This window comes from Phyllostomus hastatus, unplaced genomic scaffold, assembly GCF_019186645.2.
Source record: "Phyllostomus hastatus isolate PE091 unplaced genomic scaffold, TTU_PhHast_1.1 phas_contig_1, whole genome shotgun sequence".
In the NCBI taxonomy this organism is placed as follows: domain Eukaryota; kingdom Metazoa; phylum Chordata; class Mammalia; order Chiroptera; family Phyllostomidae; genus Phyllostomus; species Phyllostomus hastatus.
Window position 1 is genome coordinate 29,407,540 of NW_025333498.1, and position 16,127 is coordinate 29,423,666.

General features: G+C 38.4%; 1 protein-coding gene across 2 annotated transcripts in view; it reads left to right on the top strand.

Annotated features, from left to right (window-relative positions):
* The window catches only part of LOC123807994 (lymphocyte antigen 75), a 149,655-nt gene that overhangs the window by 89,640 nt on the left and 43,888 nt on the right, over window positions 1–16,127 (top strand). Inside the window, exons 32-35 of one of the 2 annotated variants that reach the window (XM_045822202.1) lie at window positions 193–336; window positions 1,812–1,934; window positions 3,155–3,322; window positions 5,006–7,153. In XM_045822202.1, the coding sequence (XP_045678158.1) occupies window positions 193–336; window positions 1,812–1,934; window positions 3,155–3,322; window positions 5,006–5,184 (614 nt within the window). In that variant the 3' untranslated portion in view covers window positions 5,185–7,153. Of the gene's footprint in view, window positions 1–192; window positions 337–1,811; window positions 1,935–3,154; window positions 3,323–5,005; window positions 7,154–16,127 lie in introns of those variants that run through there. The other variant, XM_045822289.1, reaches the window with a different exon arrangement.

The window sequence follows — 16,127 nt, forward strand, 5'->3', positions numbered from 1 at the left end:
TAAAAAATGATATTCCAAAAAGCTAATCAAAATATATACTCCCAGAGTATGGGCTATAGCTTTCTCTGGTGTGTGTATTGAGTTGAATGCTTCTTAACGTCAGGAACCAGTTTCAAATGGGAACATTTAATGAGGTTTTTAAAGTCGGTCATCTTTCTCTGTGCATTTTTACACTTGTCTTACATTTTATAGCTAAAGAGGCATCCTCTCAAACATACTCCTCGAGATGCCCAAAAGCCAATGGGTCGCAGTGGGTCCAGTACAAGGGCCACTGCTACGTGTCTGACCAGGCATTGCACAGTTTCTCAGAAGCCAAGCGGTTTTGTTCAGCACTTGGTGAGTTAAAGTTCATTGATTTTATTTCACTCAATGTTTTAATCATTGGAGTTTTTGTAAGAAATAATTTGAAATGATGATTATATATATTTATATATTTTAGAGTATTATGTATTTAATAGCAGTTGATGGAAATATATAAATTAGGGTTAGAATGTTCCCCTGTTTGGTAAAGTTACTACATTCTTATGCTGATACTCCTCTACTTACAATGGGATTATGTTCCAATAAACCAATCATAAATGAAAATATTGTACCTTACATCAAAAATGTGTTTGATGCTATGTTGCAGGTAGAGTATCAGGCATTTACCCTGGTGATACCATGGCTGACCTAGCACTCACTATTTATAACAGCTTTACAACCTAATTACCCAGTAGTGGCAAAGTGGGTCCATATTTTATGATATATGACCTCAGTGGAATATTGTAACAGCCATTAAAAATAATGAATCTAAGAATAAGTACAAGGAAAATAAAAGTAAGTGGGTAGAAATAGAATAAAAATTGCCAAGTGAATTGTTATGTTAAAATACTATGAATGAAAATGGTTTTAAATATAGCTAGGTACGTTTAGATGAAGGGATCAAGAAGTAAATTTTTTATACACTGGTTAGGTAGTAAACACAAAATTGTTGGTTTTCCATTACTTAGTTACTAATAAATAAGCTTAGTGTGACCAGGGGCACAAAATCAAAGAAACACCGGCTGTTAACTATTCTACAATAGCAATGGCTCACATCACCTGAATAGGATAAGGAACAGGACTGTTCTCTTCAGATAAAACTGAATATTTTAGAGAGCAGTAATGATTGACTCTTCCTTGTGTTGGAGAAGAGTCAGGAGCTTGTTGCTTCTGAAAACTATTTGATTCCATTTAGGATTGATGTCCAAGTCTAGTTATTATATTATTTCCATCCCTTGCCTGATGCTGGTGACAGCACTATGTTTTCTGTGGGTTAAGGGCAACCTACCCAACTTCAAGAATATTCACTCTCTCAATTCCATACTATATTTAGGATGATCAAATGGGCATGACCAAATGTACATATGTATAAAATAATTTTGAAAGAGAGGCTAATGGTCCCCAATATCCCATACCTATTTGACTTAATTTTTAACAAAAATAAATTCATGCAAAAATTGTTGTTGAAGAGAGAGTGCTAAAAATCTATAGGGAAATACATCTTTCTACCATCACATACCCCACTTCTTATGACAAGCTGTTCATACACAAAAGTCTCACTGGTTAGATGCCTCTGAAATTAAAAAAAAAATTCTTTATGTAAACTTTGTATCTAGAAATATTTCTAACTTTTAAATATCTGACATATCAAATTTTTAACATATTCTCTGTGTAAAGTTTGAATTTTCAGTGAAATTGATTATGAAATTTTTTTAAATGGCTAATTGAGAATAAACCACTAACGCAGTTTGCATAAAGTTAATTTGTTTGGGATTGTTTTCCTTCAACAGATCATTCTGCAGCTATTGTTACCATAAAGGATGAAGATGAGAATAAATTTGTGAGCAGACTGATGAGGGAAAATAATAATATTACCATGAGAGTTTGGCTTGGATTATCTCAGCATCCTTCCGGTAAGTGACATCTCTATGTACGCAGCATGCAAGGGGAGTTCTAACTTGTCTTAAACACCAAATCAGCCTTGCTAAGAATGTCAAATGGTTTCTAACTCAAATGCTTCTTACTGACGAATAAGCTAGGTCTGCTGGCTGTTTTGCAGGCTAATAAATTCCTAATGAATAAGTAAGTGAGTAACTTATTAATGATGGAAAATACTAATGAAACAGAAAATCAGTTGAAGCCAACTGAATTTGTTAGAGATTGAAGATAATTGGGTCAACAGGATTTTTTTTCTTCCCCAGCAATATCTGTGTCCCCTATTCTGCTTCAAAGGTTCTGCCACTTACTTCCCTTAGAATTCTCCTGCCTATATCCCTAAGGGTTTCTAGCTTATAAGTCTGTTATTCAGAAAGTTCTCTTCTTCTTGTTTCCTTTCTTGTTGGAACACTTTACCATAAAGAAAAATTAAATCTTCATAGTAATTTTTTTCAAACTAGCTTAGTAAGATTGCAAAGAATTGATTCAAAAAGATCTGTGGAATTTTTCTATAAGGAATAAGAAGTATAGGGTTTGAGTGAAATTGATAAAGAATGAATTCAGGGTACACATGCAGTCTGTGTACCCTGCAGACATGTAGTCTGTCTCACATTTTATGTAAAGTTTAGTTCTAAATATCTGAAATAAACATGAATTCCGAAATGTTAAGTACTTGTCAAAAAGAGATTGGATTCCAAGCTGACCATCTATCAATTGTAAATTGTGTTTACACTACCACCACAAGGTGGCGCTACCTTGGCTGGAAAATAAAGATGGAGTCATGGTGGGGAGACCCTCCTGGACCCTTCCTTCCCCACCAGCATACCTTTAATGATAGGAGTTTTTTCATTGCGGGAGGGAGAGGGAGGGAGATCCAGATCTTTAGAAATCTGTCTCTCACACAATAAATGTGCAAGGATTCTGCACTGTAATGAAAACACTGCATTCTATATCAGTGTTGTCTAATAGAAGTTTCTGCAAAGGTGAAATTGTTCTATATCTGTCCAATATAGCAGTCACTAGCCACATATGGCTATTGAGCACTTAAAATGTAACAAGTGCAACTGATGGACTGATTTAAAATTTTTTAACTTTTAATGAATTTTGTTTTAAGTAGTGGCACAACATTGTATGAGTCACACATCTTTTTACCTTAGTACTTCAGTGGCAAGAAACATAATTGTATTTATTTCTTTAGGTCAATCTTGGAATTGGTTAGATGGATCAAAAGTGATATTTGCTAAATGGGCAAATAAGCATAAAAGCAATGGTGGAAAATGTAGCATTTTGTTGGCTTCAAATGAAACTTGGATACAAGTTGAATGTTCACGTGGCTATGGAAGAGTTGTCTGCAAAGTTCCTCTGGGTAAGTGTGTAACCTATCCTTAAAGAAACATTTTTGCAGAACTAGTTAGGAAATAAGCGTACAATTTTATAATATGCAGTTTTGTACTTGTTACTAAAGTATTTAGTACTTAAAATGTACTTTAAAAATTTTAAGTCATAGAGAGTCATTCCCTCGGAAAAATAGAATAGATCACAAGTGCCTAGGACTTCCAGAAGAAATGGCTGAAAGTCTAAATTTTGTACCATTCTTTCTTAAGAAAAGCAGAAGCTGCTAGCATATTAGAGGGGTGTTTTCTTTAAAATGTTCTTAAGATGTATTTTTCTCCTCATTCCCTTAAAACTCATGATTAAGTTAAAAACATTATAAAACTTGATTTAATTAATTGAAATAACCTGGGTTTCAATAGGAAATCATGATTTAAGCTTATGTTTCATCATGAGTTGATATGTAAAATAATCATAAAATTCTTAAAAACTTCATTTCTAGCAAAAAGGCTCTAAATTTTTCCACAGCAACATTTTTAAAGGTCTGGCATGAAAGTGTCCATTTTGGTGTACAAATATCAAAGATAAGGCCCCAGTTCTAGGTCATCAGTATTTATGTAGTTATTTACTGATTCAGCAGATATTTTGGCTCTCTACATTATGCCCTATTCTAGGTGCTGGGGTGCCCTTGTGAACGAGACAATGCAATAACCTTTTCTTCATCTGCAATCTAATGGAGGAAGACAGATAGTAACCAAGCAGGTTCATATTAAAAGAGAGGAAAATATCAAATAGCTGTACACTCTATGTGATCAAGAGCCAGTGGATGGCCACGCTAGATTGGGTTATTAGGGAAGACGTCTGAGAGCAGGAGACACTGAAGCTGAAATCTGCCCAGGAAATATCAGGGGAAGAGGCTCACCAGGCAGAAGTACCAGTTGCAGCAAAGAACATAAGGCAGAACAGTCTCGATGAGTACTCAGGGAAGAGCTGGAAGGTGGGCCAGGGTCAGGGACTTAGGGCTCTGGAAACAAGTGTCAGGAGCTCGGGTCTATCCTGAGTAGAATGGAAAACAACTGGGAGCAGAGTTAGGGTGGTGTAAACCTAGAGTTCTGTTTGGGCCATTTTGAACTATCCATTTGGAGAAGAGATATCCATATGGGTGTATGGTATGTTGTTGGACATCTGAGACAGAAGGGAGGTCAGCACAGAGGTAACAGTGAAGCCACGGGACAGAGTGTGTCCATGTTGGCAGTGTGCAGACAGGGGCCAGGGACAGCATTCGAAGAGCTGGGAACTGAGGTCATTCCAAAGGTTTAAATCAGTTTAAGGCAAATAATATTTTTATTTGGCTCTAGGTAAGTCAAGTACAAAAATTTACAGCTTTTAGCAATTTGTCATTAAAGTAGGGAAAATTTACTGAGAGTAATATTGTCAACAGAGTGATGAGAAGTGAAGTGAGAAAAGTGATAGTGCTTTGGCTTCTTTGGAAGAAAATTGCTATACCAGTGAAGAGGATTTGAATGAAAGGCAACACTTAAATTTGGGTGGAAAAGCAGTTAAGGTGTTTGATGGTGATTTTTAAATTCTGTGTTCATGCTGTGAAACAATCAGCTATTCACTGCATCTAATTTGCACAGGCTTCACTTATGTGACACACGGCCAAATGTATAGAATCAATAATGATCCTCCAACGTCTAACCTTTCCCTCTTCCAGGCGCTGATTACAGAGGAGTAGGTGTCGCGGTTGCTGTGGTAGTCATCTTAGCTCTCATCGGAGGACTGATCTGGTTCCTCTCCAAAAAGAACCGTTTGCCCTGGGCAGGCTTCTCTCCAGTTCGATATGAAAAAGGAATGAATGAAGATGAAATTATGCTTCCTTCTTTCCATGACTAAATTCTTCTAAAAGTTTGCTAATTTGCACTAACATTTTAGGGAAAATGAGCCATTTAAAAGTTTCCCAGTGTCAGTATTTACTCTGTTCCAAAATACAAATCTTAAGTACTTTTTTAATTGTCTAGTTGTTATTCCAGTATCCACATTTAATTATTCAAAAATGCCATGTTTATAACTCTACTTAACAGAATGGAAAGGAATCAAAGCTGAAACTGAAGTCTAAATTGTGTTCATAGAGCAATAATTTTAATGTGCATTTTCCCTGTAAGAGTGTGGTAGGTAACTAGAATATGTATGTTTCAATGACACTTTAACACAATTTCTCAGAAAATTTAAATTGGCATATTATTAGGTCACACATTTCCCTTTTAATTTTTATGAAGTTCTGGTTAAATGCAAAATTAGTACCTCAAGGTAAAAACAGAACTAAAAGTAATATCAACACGATTTCAAAATGTTACTTGTAGCCCTCTGACTAGTGTGGTGCAGTGGGTCTTCCCGCAAACCCAACGGCAGTTGGATGCCGGGGTTGTGAGCCAGGTTCCCATGGCGGGGGGGCGGTGACAGGCAACCAGTCGATGTTTCTCTCATACATCAATGTTTCTCCCCCTCGCTTCCCCTCTCTCTCCAAAAATAAATAAATAAAATGTTTTAAAATGCCATTTTTAGCATTTGGGGAAAATTATTAAATGAGAGGCATGCTTATTTTTTACACAGCAAAATGATACTTTTTGGCAAGATGCTTCTTCTAGTATTCCGTATATATATTATGCCAAAATTATTTAAATGTGAAAGCTTTATTCTGCCCATAATTATTCATAAGAATGTGGCTTTTTTTAAGGCTTTATTTTATTTATTTTTAGAGAGGGAAGGGAAGGTGAAAGAGAGAGAGAGAAACATCAGTGTGCGGTTGCTGGGGGTCATGGTCTGCAACCCAGGCATGTACCCTGACTGGGAATCGAACCTGCGACACTTTGGTTCGCAGCCCACGCTCAATCCACTGAGCTACGCCAGCCGGGGCTCAGAATGTGGCTTTTAAAAAAGATTTAGTACTTCATATTTTTCTAAAGTATGAGAATGTTATTAGATTCATCAAATACCATGTAGCAGTGTGGTTTTTGTCTTTCCTTACGCACAATGTATACCTATTTCCTTTTTAAAGGGAATAGGCTAAAAGTTTTTTTAAATTTTATACTTTACATGGCATGTCAACTTTTTGACTAAGAAATTTTTATTACATTGTTGGCTTTTTACATGAGCTAAAGAGAAGTGGTCTGTAAAAGAAATTATATATCTTGTATTTATAAACATGAAAATTGTACAATGAAATTCTGAACTTTGTGATTACTACCAAAATATTTAAAACCATGAATGATTAAGGAAACACTGTTTTGTGGTTATCACTTTAAATTTTCCCACCTAGAATATATTCTTAATAATAATTTCCACTGGACCTGGTGAATGTTTTATTCAGTTTTTAACTTATATTTGTATTTTAGAATATTTTTGTATAAAATCCATAGATCTGTTTTAAAGTTTAGAGTGTTTATACTATGATGCAGTTGTAAATAATTATCTAAGACAGTTTCAGTATAGTCAAACTATAGTATAATTGTTCTAAAATATTTTTTACTGAATTTGTTAGACTAGTACTCTAGCCCTATAATCTGTACAATTTTAGGTATTAAGACTTTCTTCAGGATGGCTGGGGGTGAGGGAGACCTGGGGAGGGGGAAGACTTTCTTCAAAGAACTAAACCAACTTGATGGGAAAAGTACAGCTATATATAGTAGTTATGCTGCAGTAAATTTGCCTTTATAAGTAAAAGTGTTGTTGATCCACCCCAGACAGTGTGGCTCAGTTGGTTGGGAGTCATCCGGCAAAGCAAAATGTCACCACCGGCTTGATTCTTGGTCAGGGCACAGGCCTGGGTTGCAAGTTCAGTCTCTGGTCAGGGAACGTATGGAAAGCAGCCAATCAGTGTTTCTCTCTCACATTGATGATTGTCTCCCTCTGTTTCTTTTTCCCTTCCTCTCTCTCTAAAAATCAAAAATAAAAAATGAATTTAAAAAAAGTGTTGTTGATTCTTGTTTAAAAAAAATTTTCAAGATTGGGCTTTATCATGTTAGGTATATAGTATAATAAGAAATAAAGTGACCAGCTATTGTAAAGCAAGGCATCCTTTAGACTCTGTGTGTATTTTATAAAGAATAAATATAATCTGCCCTGGCTAGTGTGACTCAGTGGTTGAGTGCTGGCCTGCGTAACAAAGGGTCACCAGTTCAGTTCCCAGTCAGGGCACATGACTGAGTTGCAGGCCAGGTCCCCAGTAGGGGGCTTGCGAGAGGCAACCACACATGATGTTTCTCTCCCCTTCTTTGTCTCTCCCTTCCTCTCTAAAACAATTTTTAAAAAAATTAAAAAATAAATATAATCCTACGTTTCTGAATGTTTGATTTTAGTCTCTTTTTCAGATTCCTCTGAATCAGCATGTGTTTTAGCTATTGGATCAGTAGAAATTCCATTTATGATCTACTTCTCATTCTTTGTCCTCCCCTCAGGAGATCTTGTCCACTACCTCTCACCCCAAGGAATTCATCAACCTCTTCTAAGTCAATAGCTCAGATAGCTAGTTCCACATTCATATTTCCAACTCCCACTGGACAATCTACATGAAAGTCCTTCTCAACATGGCCTATAGGGTGTTCCCTTCCCATTTCCTCCTATTCAGATGTGTCAGGGGAACTGCAGACAGCCTTTTCCAGTCTTTCCTAACTTACCCAACTCCCACGTGTGGTCTGACAAAACTGATCTCTCAAAACCAAGCATTTGAAAATATAAGCAAATAGACCTAATGACCAAGGTGTAGTAGACAAATTCAGAAGTGGTAACAGTGGTCACTCTTTTCTTTCCCCCTTACCCCCACACACGGCATGTTCCCTTCCCTGATCCTAGAGCAAGATCCTTTCACTCCCTGAGAATTTTCTGCAGATGACTACAGCAGTGTTGTTTCTAACTCCCAGTCCTGACCCCACTGCTGGGTTTATGATAGGGAAAATAAGAGGGCCTAATTGTTATTAGTAACTATTTTATTTTGCTTAAGAAGACACATTTTAACCATATCTTAAAGACATTTTTTCTATGAAACCTTATGATCTGTACAAAGTTATCTCTAACTCCCTGTATACTCTAAATTAAAACATTCTCTCAATATCTACAGCTCAATAAATTTGCTTTACATGTTTTTCTTTTTTTCAAGCTAAATTAATCACAAACAGAATTTTAGAAATTTTTTTTCTATACCCCAACCAGGTTTTCTTATATTTTCTTTCAATTTTATGAAGACACCTTCCCTTTGTCTCCCAAGTTAGAAACTCAGAAGTCATCCATAAATCTTCTTTCTCATCTTCCTAATCCAACAATTCTATCAATTTCACCTCAGACTTCTCACAGAGAGGCTATCTCCATTATTAACTGTCTTATTTCAGGCCTTTATCTCCCCTCAATCCCCTGAATAATTTGCAGCAGCCTCGTTACTGGTCTTCCTCTTAGCCTTTCCTCTCCATCCCATTTTCCCCACCCCGAGTCCTAAGGGAGCTAAAAGACCTAGAGGAGGACTCACCCTTTGTTTTTGCTCTAAAGGTATCTAGGCCTGACTATGTCAGGCCAAAAGGGAGCTCAGCCATGCCCAGCCCAGGGGCCTTCCCCAGGGACCTTATGGGGCCCCAGGGACCCCAGTGGCTGGTGATCCATCCTGAGAACTCCTAGGGTTTGGGTTCCTTAGCCAAATGCCCTTTTAATACAATGTATAATCAAGTCAATATTGTTCCAGCTGCTAAACAATAGAGAGGAAAAGTCAGATAAAACTGACTCTTAAGAATTAGTAAAACTCTCAGGCCACAGAGTAAGGCCTGCATTGAGGAGAAGGAGAGAACAGATAAGTATTTGAAAAAGTTTGTCTATGCCTGATAGGAAAGATGAGTAGCAAATGGGGTCTCAACCTGAAGAGAGTAATTGAAAATTGAAATACCTCCTGATAAGGGGAATGGGAGAGAATAATGACCAAGATAAAAAAGAAAAACTGTAGAAGGGGCATACAAGGCTCAGATGAAGTTAAAAGCCATATACTTGTACTGACAATTACCAGGAGAACTAATAGATTCCCTCTACCTGTCCTCAGTTACCTCAGTCAAGTTGAGGAAAAGGAGATAGATGTGAAGAAAGACGAGACCTTGTCCTCAGAAAATTAAAAATAGAACAACCATATGATCCAGCAATCCCACTTCTGGTTATATGGCTAAAGGAAATGAAAACAGGATCTTGAAAAGATACCTTCACCCCTAAATTCATCGCAGCATTATTTACAATAGCCAAGATAGGGAAACAGCTTAAGTGTCCATCAATGAATGAATAAAGAAGATGTGGTATACATACATACATACATACATACATACAATTGAATATTATTCAGCCATGAGAAAGAAGGAAACTCTGCCATTTGCAACAACATAGATGAAGCTCCAGGGCATTGTGGTAAGCGAAGTAACTCAGAGAAAGAGAAATACTATATGACCTCAGTTATATGTGGAATCTGAAAGAGATGAACTCAGGAAAAGAGAATGGGGTGGTGGTTGCCAGTCACTGGGGCTTGGGGAAAATGGGGAAGTGTTGGACGAAGGACACAAATTTCCAGTTTTAAGGTGAATACATTCTGGGGATTCAATATTCAGCCTGGTGATTATAGTTGAAAAAACTTCATTGTGTTCTTGAAAGTTGCTAAGAGAGTTCATCTTAAATATTCTCACCACACACACACAAAAATAAAGAAGTGGTAATTCTGTGACAGCATAAAAGTGATCATCATTTTATGCTATTTAAGTGTATCAAGTCAACATGCACACCTGAAACTTACAATAGCATGTCAATTATATCTCAATAAAGCTGGAAAAACAATTTTATTTTTAAAAAGAGAAAGGAAGAAGAGACTGCAGTTTCAGAGTTAGCCAGGTAGGTATAACAGGAATAAGAGAGCATGGTGTCCAGGCTGGATGAAGAAGGAAGAAATGAAAGCCCTGCAAAAATGAAGTTAAAGAACTGGAGTCTGAAATGAGGTCAAAGAGGGGGTAAATGGAGTGTAAGAGACAGAAAAGTAAAAGTTATGCAGTGTGATTGGAAAATAGGACATCATCGTGAGAGATTTTAATAAAATACCACGTTATTCCACGCAGTGGCAGTAAGTAGTCTATTTTGTCATATTAGCATAAAAAATGAGGAAGTGTCCACCAGAGTTAACAGTGGAAAAAAAAAATACCTTCCTTAGTTCAAGCGACTTAGAAACAAAACACTGTTGAAATGGATTATCTGCTTAAAGTAAACTGATTCATTAGGATGCCAGTTCTTTGTAAACCTTACTATTATTTGAATATCATTTTAATGCAAAGTAACCCACAAGGATACAAATATGTTTTGGTGCCTGAGGTGGAGGTGGGGGGTGAAGAGAAGTTTTCCAGTTGCACAATTGCATAGAACTGTTCATTTCCCTTGTGTAGTTAGCAAGACAGCAGAATCCAGAATTAGGATCTTTGAATACATAAACATGGTGTACCTTTGGAAGGATTCACTTTGGATATGGGTTTAGCATATAATCCTGTTGTTGATAGCCTGAGAAGAAGAATGGAAGCAAATACATTGAGCCAGATCTTAATCCTTTGGCAAAGGGGCTGAACCTGGAATAAATGGGAGAGCTCAGCAGAAGACATGGGCTCTGGTACATTTTTAGGTTTTACTGAGTGCCCATGGGTCAGTCATGTCCCTTCTTCAGGCCTCAATTTCCTTATCAGTAAATGAAAATGGCTTCTACCACTTCTAACACTCTATGATTCTCTTTACAGAACCCCATTGGTCAGATTTCTTTGGTGTAATTGTTCCATTTCAGACTGGACTATCACAGGCATAGAAAGGGCTAGAAAGGATAGGAAAGGATTATGCTTGATTTCCTTCTAAAACACTAAATTTTTGTTATTTTAGAAGTTTCAGGTTTATTAAAAATTTGAGCAGAAAGTACAAAATTCCTATATACTTCCTTACCTCTCCCCCCTTTCCCCTATTATTAGCATCTTGCATTATTGTACTACCTTTTGTTAAAATTGATGATGCAATACTGATACAGTATTAACTAAAGTCTATCATTTACATTACAGTTCATCTTTGTGTTGCCCATTCGATGGGTTTTACAATGTATAATGATATGTGTTTACCATTACAGTATCATACAGAATAGTTTCACTGCCCTAAAAATCCTCTGTACTCCCCCTGTTCATGCCTCCTTTCCTCTCCTCCTCGTCTGGCCCCCACCAACTCCTGGTAACCACTGATCTTTTTACTGTTGCTATAATTTTGCCTTTTTCCAAAGCACCATATAGTTGGAATCATACAGTATGTAGCCCTTAAGACTGGCTTCCTTCACTTGGCAATACATCGTAGGGTTCTTCCATGTCTTTCATGGTTGAATAGCTCATTTATTTTAAGCACTGAATTTTAAAAAACAAACAACCATTGTATGGATGTACCACCATTTGTTTATTTATTCATTTATTGAAAGATATCTTGGTTGCTTTCTGATTTGGGCAATTATGAATAAAGCTGCTATAAACATCCGTATGTAGTTTTTTGTGTTTACGTAAGTTTTCAACTTGATTGTGTAACTATTAAGGAGCACAATTGCTGAATCCATGTTAAGAGTACACTTCATTTTTCTTAGAACCTGCCAAACTGTCTCCCAAAGTGGCTGCACCATTTTGCATTCCCACCAGCAGTGAATGAGAGCTCTTCTTGCTTCACACCCTCACTACCATTTTGTGTTGTCAGTGTTCCCGATTTTGGTCATTCTAATAGGTGTACAGTGGTATCTCATTTTCCATTAATTTGCAGTTCTCTGATGATATATGATGAGTGTCTTTTCAGATGCTTATTTGCATCTGCTCATATCATTTGTACATTTTTAACTGAGCTATTTGTGTTTTTATTTTGAGTTTAGACTGGATTTTAGATGACTCTTTTGCTAATGACATGAGGCCCTGTCAGAGCTTAAACAAGCAGCCTGTCCTGGCCCAGGATCCTGCACTGTGTTGTCTAGGCCCAGAGGCCCTCATTCCAGTTATAGTTGCACAGTTTATAAATACGTCAGAGCAAGCCTAGTTTTGTTGTTTATTTGTTTAGTTTGGATTAAACAGCAGAAATGTATTGTCTCACAGTTCTGGAAGTTAGAAGTCCAAGATCAAAGTATCCACAGGGTTGGTTTCTTTCAAGAGCTGTGCAAACATAGTTTAAAGAACTCTAATCCAAACTCTGGTGACAGAGGAAAGTTATCTGAGGGACATAGTCCACTGGAAGGAGCCTTTGAAACAGTTTCTGGCTATTACATCCAAAGGAGAAACCTGGCAGACACCACTCTAACCAAGCCATCAAAGTTAACATCACCATTGATGTGACACATTAACATCGCCTCCCTCCTGGACAAAGCACATCACTTCTGTGGCACTCTTGCAGAAAAGAAAACACCCTGAATCGTGTTCTTCCAATCCCCCTCAAGAGGAAACATCAGACAAACCGGACCTGAAAGACATTCCACGAAACAAATGGACAGTGCTCTTTCTTCATACTTGTCGACATCATGAAAGACAAAGAGTAACAGAGGAACTGCTCCACATTAAGGGATACCCAAGAGGACATGCCATTTCAGTGCAGTGTATGATTCTGGATTAGATTGAGAACAGAAAAAGAACATTAGAGGGACAATTGGAGAAATGTCGCAAGAGCTGAAGATTAGTACTCTACCAGCGATCGTTTCCTGGCTTTGATTACGTTTCTGGAATTATATACGATGTTTATAATTAGAGAAGCTGGCTGAAGGGGTGACGGAAATTCTTTGTACGATTTTTGCAACATTTTTGAGACTCTGAAATTATTTCGGTTCAAATGAAAACTTTTAAAAATTACTGAGCAGCCGCAGAGCCGTTCCAGCTGGCAGCAGGCCGCGGGGATCTCTCCCTGGGTTGGGCGACCTAGGCCCCCGCCCCTCCCGCAGGCCGTTCGGTGGGAGGGGTCGGGCCGTCCCGCACTTCCGAGCCGCGCGGCTGGGCGCCCGCACCCGCAGTCATGCCGGGGGCCGCGCTGGCTGCTCTCCTGCTGCCGCTGCTGTGCCTGGCCGCCGCCGTCGCGGGTAAGCCGCCCCCTCGCGCGACCCCTGCTGGGCCCCTGCCCAGCGGAGACCCTCTGCGCTCTCCACCCGCTAAACTCCGGAGGGCGACCCCGGGGGGACTGCATACGGACTCGGTCTCTTGAGCTCACCTGCGCACCCACCCCGTGCTCCCCGTGGGCCCGGCGTGGGGTCACCCCTCACTCCCCTCCCGGTTCAGTGGGTTCCAGGACAGCGCCCAGAGGAAGGGGGTTGCCGAGCACCCGGAGTACCCCTCTCCGTTCCACGGTGTCCAAGCTCCAGTGCAGAGCACCGAAGGGGGCTAACGGACTGGACCAGCGGAGGGCCGAAGTGAGAGGCGGGGGCCGAAGTGAGAGGCGGGGACGTTGGCCGCGGAGATTGCCCCAGATGTGCGCCGCAAGGATGGAGGGTAGGGGGTAGGAGAATGCAGGCCCTCTTCTGCTCACCGCGCTGTTTGTCCAGTTGGTTGGTGTTCAAGTTGTTGAAACAGGAAGCCAGTTCAGCCAAATAACCCTTGGATCGAAGGGATGTGAACAGGCTAAGCTTGGATTTCACTTAAGTCGTGTGATTTAAAAATCTTTAGAAGTCTAGTCTGCTGTTGTGCAAGTGACATCTGAAAAATTACATAGTCATTTTCCAATTAGTAACAGATTTCCTGTCAAGCATGTCAAAAATGTTGATGTGATAAACTCTAGGGAAAGCCTTCCATCCCAAAACACTACCAAATGAACAATTCCAGGAATTAAAGAGCAAAATAAACTAGAACAAAGTGAATACTTGTGTGGGTTTGAATAAAATGATTATGCAAGAGTTTGGTGTTTTCTTTCCCTGAATTTCATTACCATTTTTAAGTTCTTGCTGGAAGCTTGCTGACAGGCAGGCTTGTATTAAAGGATCTCAGTGATGAAGTAAGCAGCTCAGAACTTGCTTACAAACCCAAAGCTCCTTTCCTGAAACTTTTGTCCACCAGCATTTACAGTATGTCATCTGATGCCTGTGAAGCAGCAGAAACAGATGTGTGGATTTTCACATTGTTCAGACTGAGCACACTAGTTTTGTCAAAGACGAGGCTGGACTAGCACTTCAGTGAAGACTGGACTGTTTTCATACCCTGGTCACGTTTGCCAGTAGCATCGAACTGCCTGGTTAATCCACCCTCTGGGTGGCCATGACTTCATACTTCAGGCTAGTCAAAAAATACTTGTCACACTTGTTTTTTTTTTTAAGTCAATTTCTAGATTTGGATATCTCCCTTCAGTGAAACTGTTTTGATCAGGAATAGAGGACAAGCTATTATGGGAAAGTTTTGTTCTCTTTCCTTTTTATAATTCCAGTATGGTTAAATAGGCTTTTCTTTAAAAAAAATTATCAAACTTATTGGGGTGACATTGGTAAATAAAATTATATAACTTTCAAGTATACAATTCTATAACACATCACCTGTATATTATATTGTATGTTCACCATCCAAAGTCAATTAACAGGCTTCTCAAGAGCTTAAGATAAAGTGCATGTTGAATGAATTAATGCTATTAATTAGTCAGGTCCTCCCAGTAAGGAGTCTTTAAGGATGGGTTTAGAAAGATCATGTGCTCTGGAGTTGGGTGCAGTCTGTGTGGCCTTGGTCAAGTTACCCAACACTTTTTACTTCAGTAAAAAGAAGATAACACCCCATAGGGTAGCTGCGAGCATTAAGTGAAAACTCTATGTCCAGTAGCTGTTCGGGCATGGAAAATAGGGGGTTCCTCCCTTTTGTCGTCTTCATACAAAATGAAGGGTATTTGTTCCAAGTAGAAAATAGCATGAGTGCCACTTTATGTGGATGTATATTGGATGTTTATGGTTACCGAACACATTCACATACATGTGAATGATACAGGGCTAAAAGAAACTATTTAAATGGTGTTTTTTGCACATAGTAGGTGATCAGTATATGTTTACTGGATCAATGATTTCCTAAGGGTGGCATAAGATAATTGACTGTAAGCATGTTCAGGGTAAACCCTCATTCTTTAGTTATCACGTGAATCAGAATCTAGGTCACTAATTTTTTTTTTTAGTTACTTGTGAAAGGTGTCCTCTTTGTATTTATTTTACATTTTTAAAAATTAAATTTATTGTGGTAATATTGGTTAATAACAGTATATAAATTTCAGGTGTACAACGTTATAATTTGCCATCTGTATACTCTATTGCATGCTCACCACCCGAAGTCTAGTTTCCTTCCATTACCATATATGGTATTTCCCCCATTTAACCCATCCGCCTCTCCCCATCCCCTACTCCTCTGGTAACCACCATTCTGTCATCTGTGTCTATGAGGTTTTTTGTTTGTTTATTTTTGTTTTTTTTGTTTTGTTGTTACTTTTTTGCTTTATATTCCACATATAAGTGAAATCATATGATTTTTGTCCTTTTCCATCATATTTCACTTAGCATAATATCCTAAAGATTCATTCATGTTGTCACAAATGGCAATATTTCATCTTTTTGTGGCTGAGTAGTATTCCATTGTGCATATGGTATATACCATACCTTCTTTTTTTCATTCACCCATCAGTGGACACTTAGGTTGTTTCCACACCTTGGTTATTGTAATAATGTTACAAAGAACTCATATGGCTCAATGATAACAAAATACAATTAGATTAAAGATGGACAGAAGATCTGAATAGACATTTTTTGCAGATGTATAGATGGCTAATAGGCCTAGAAAAGATGTTCA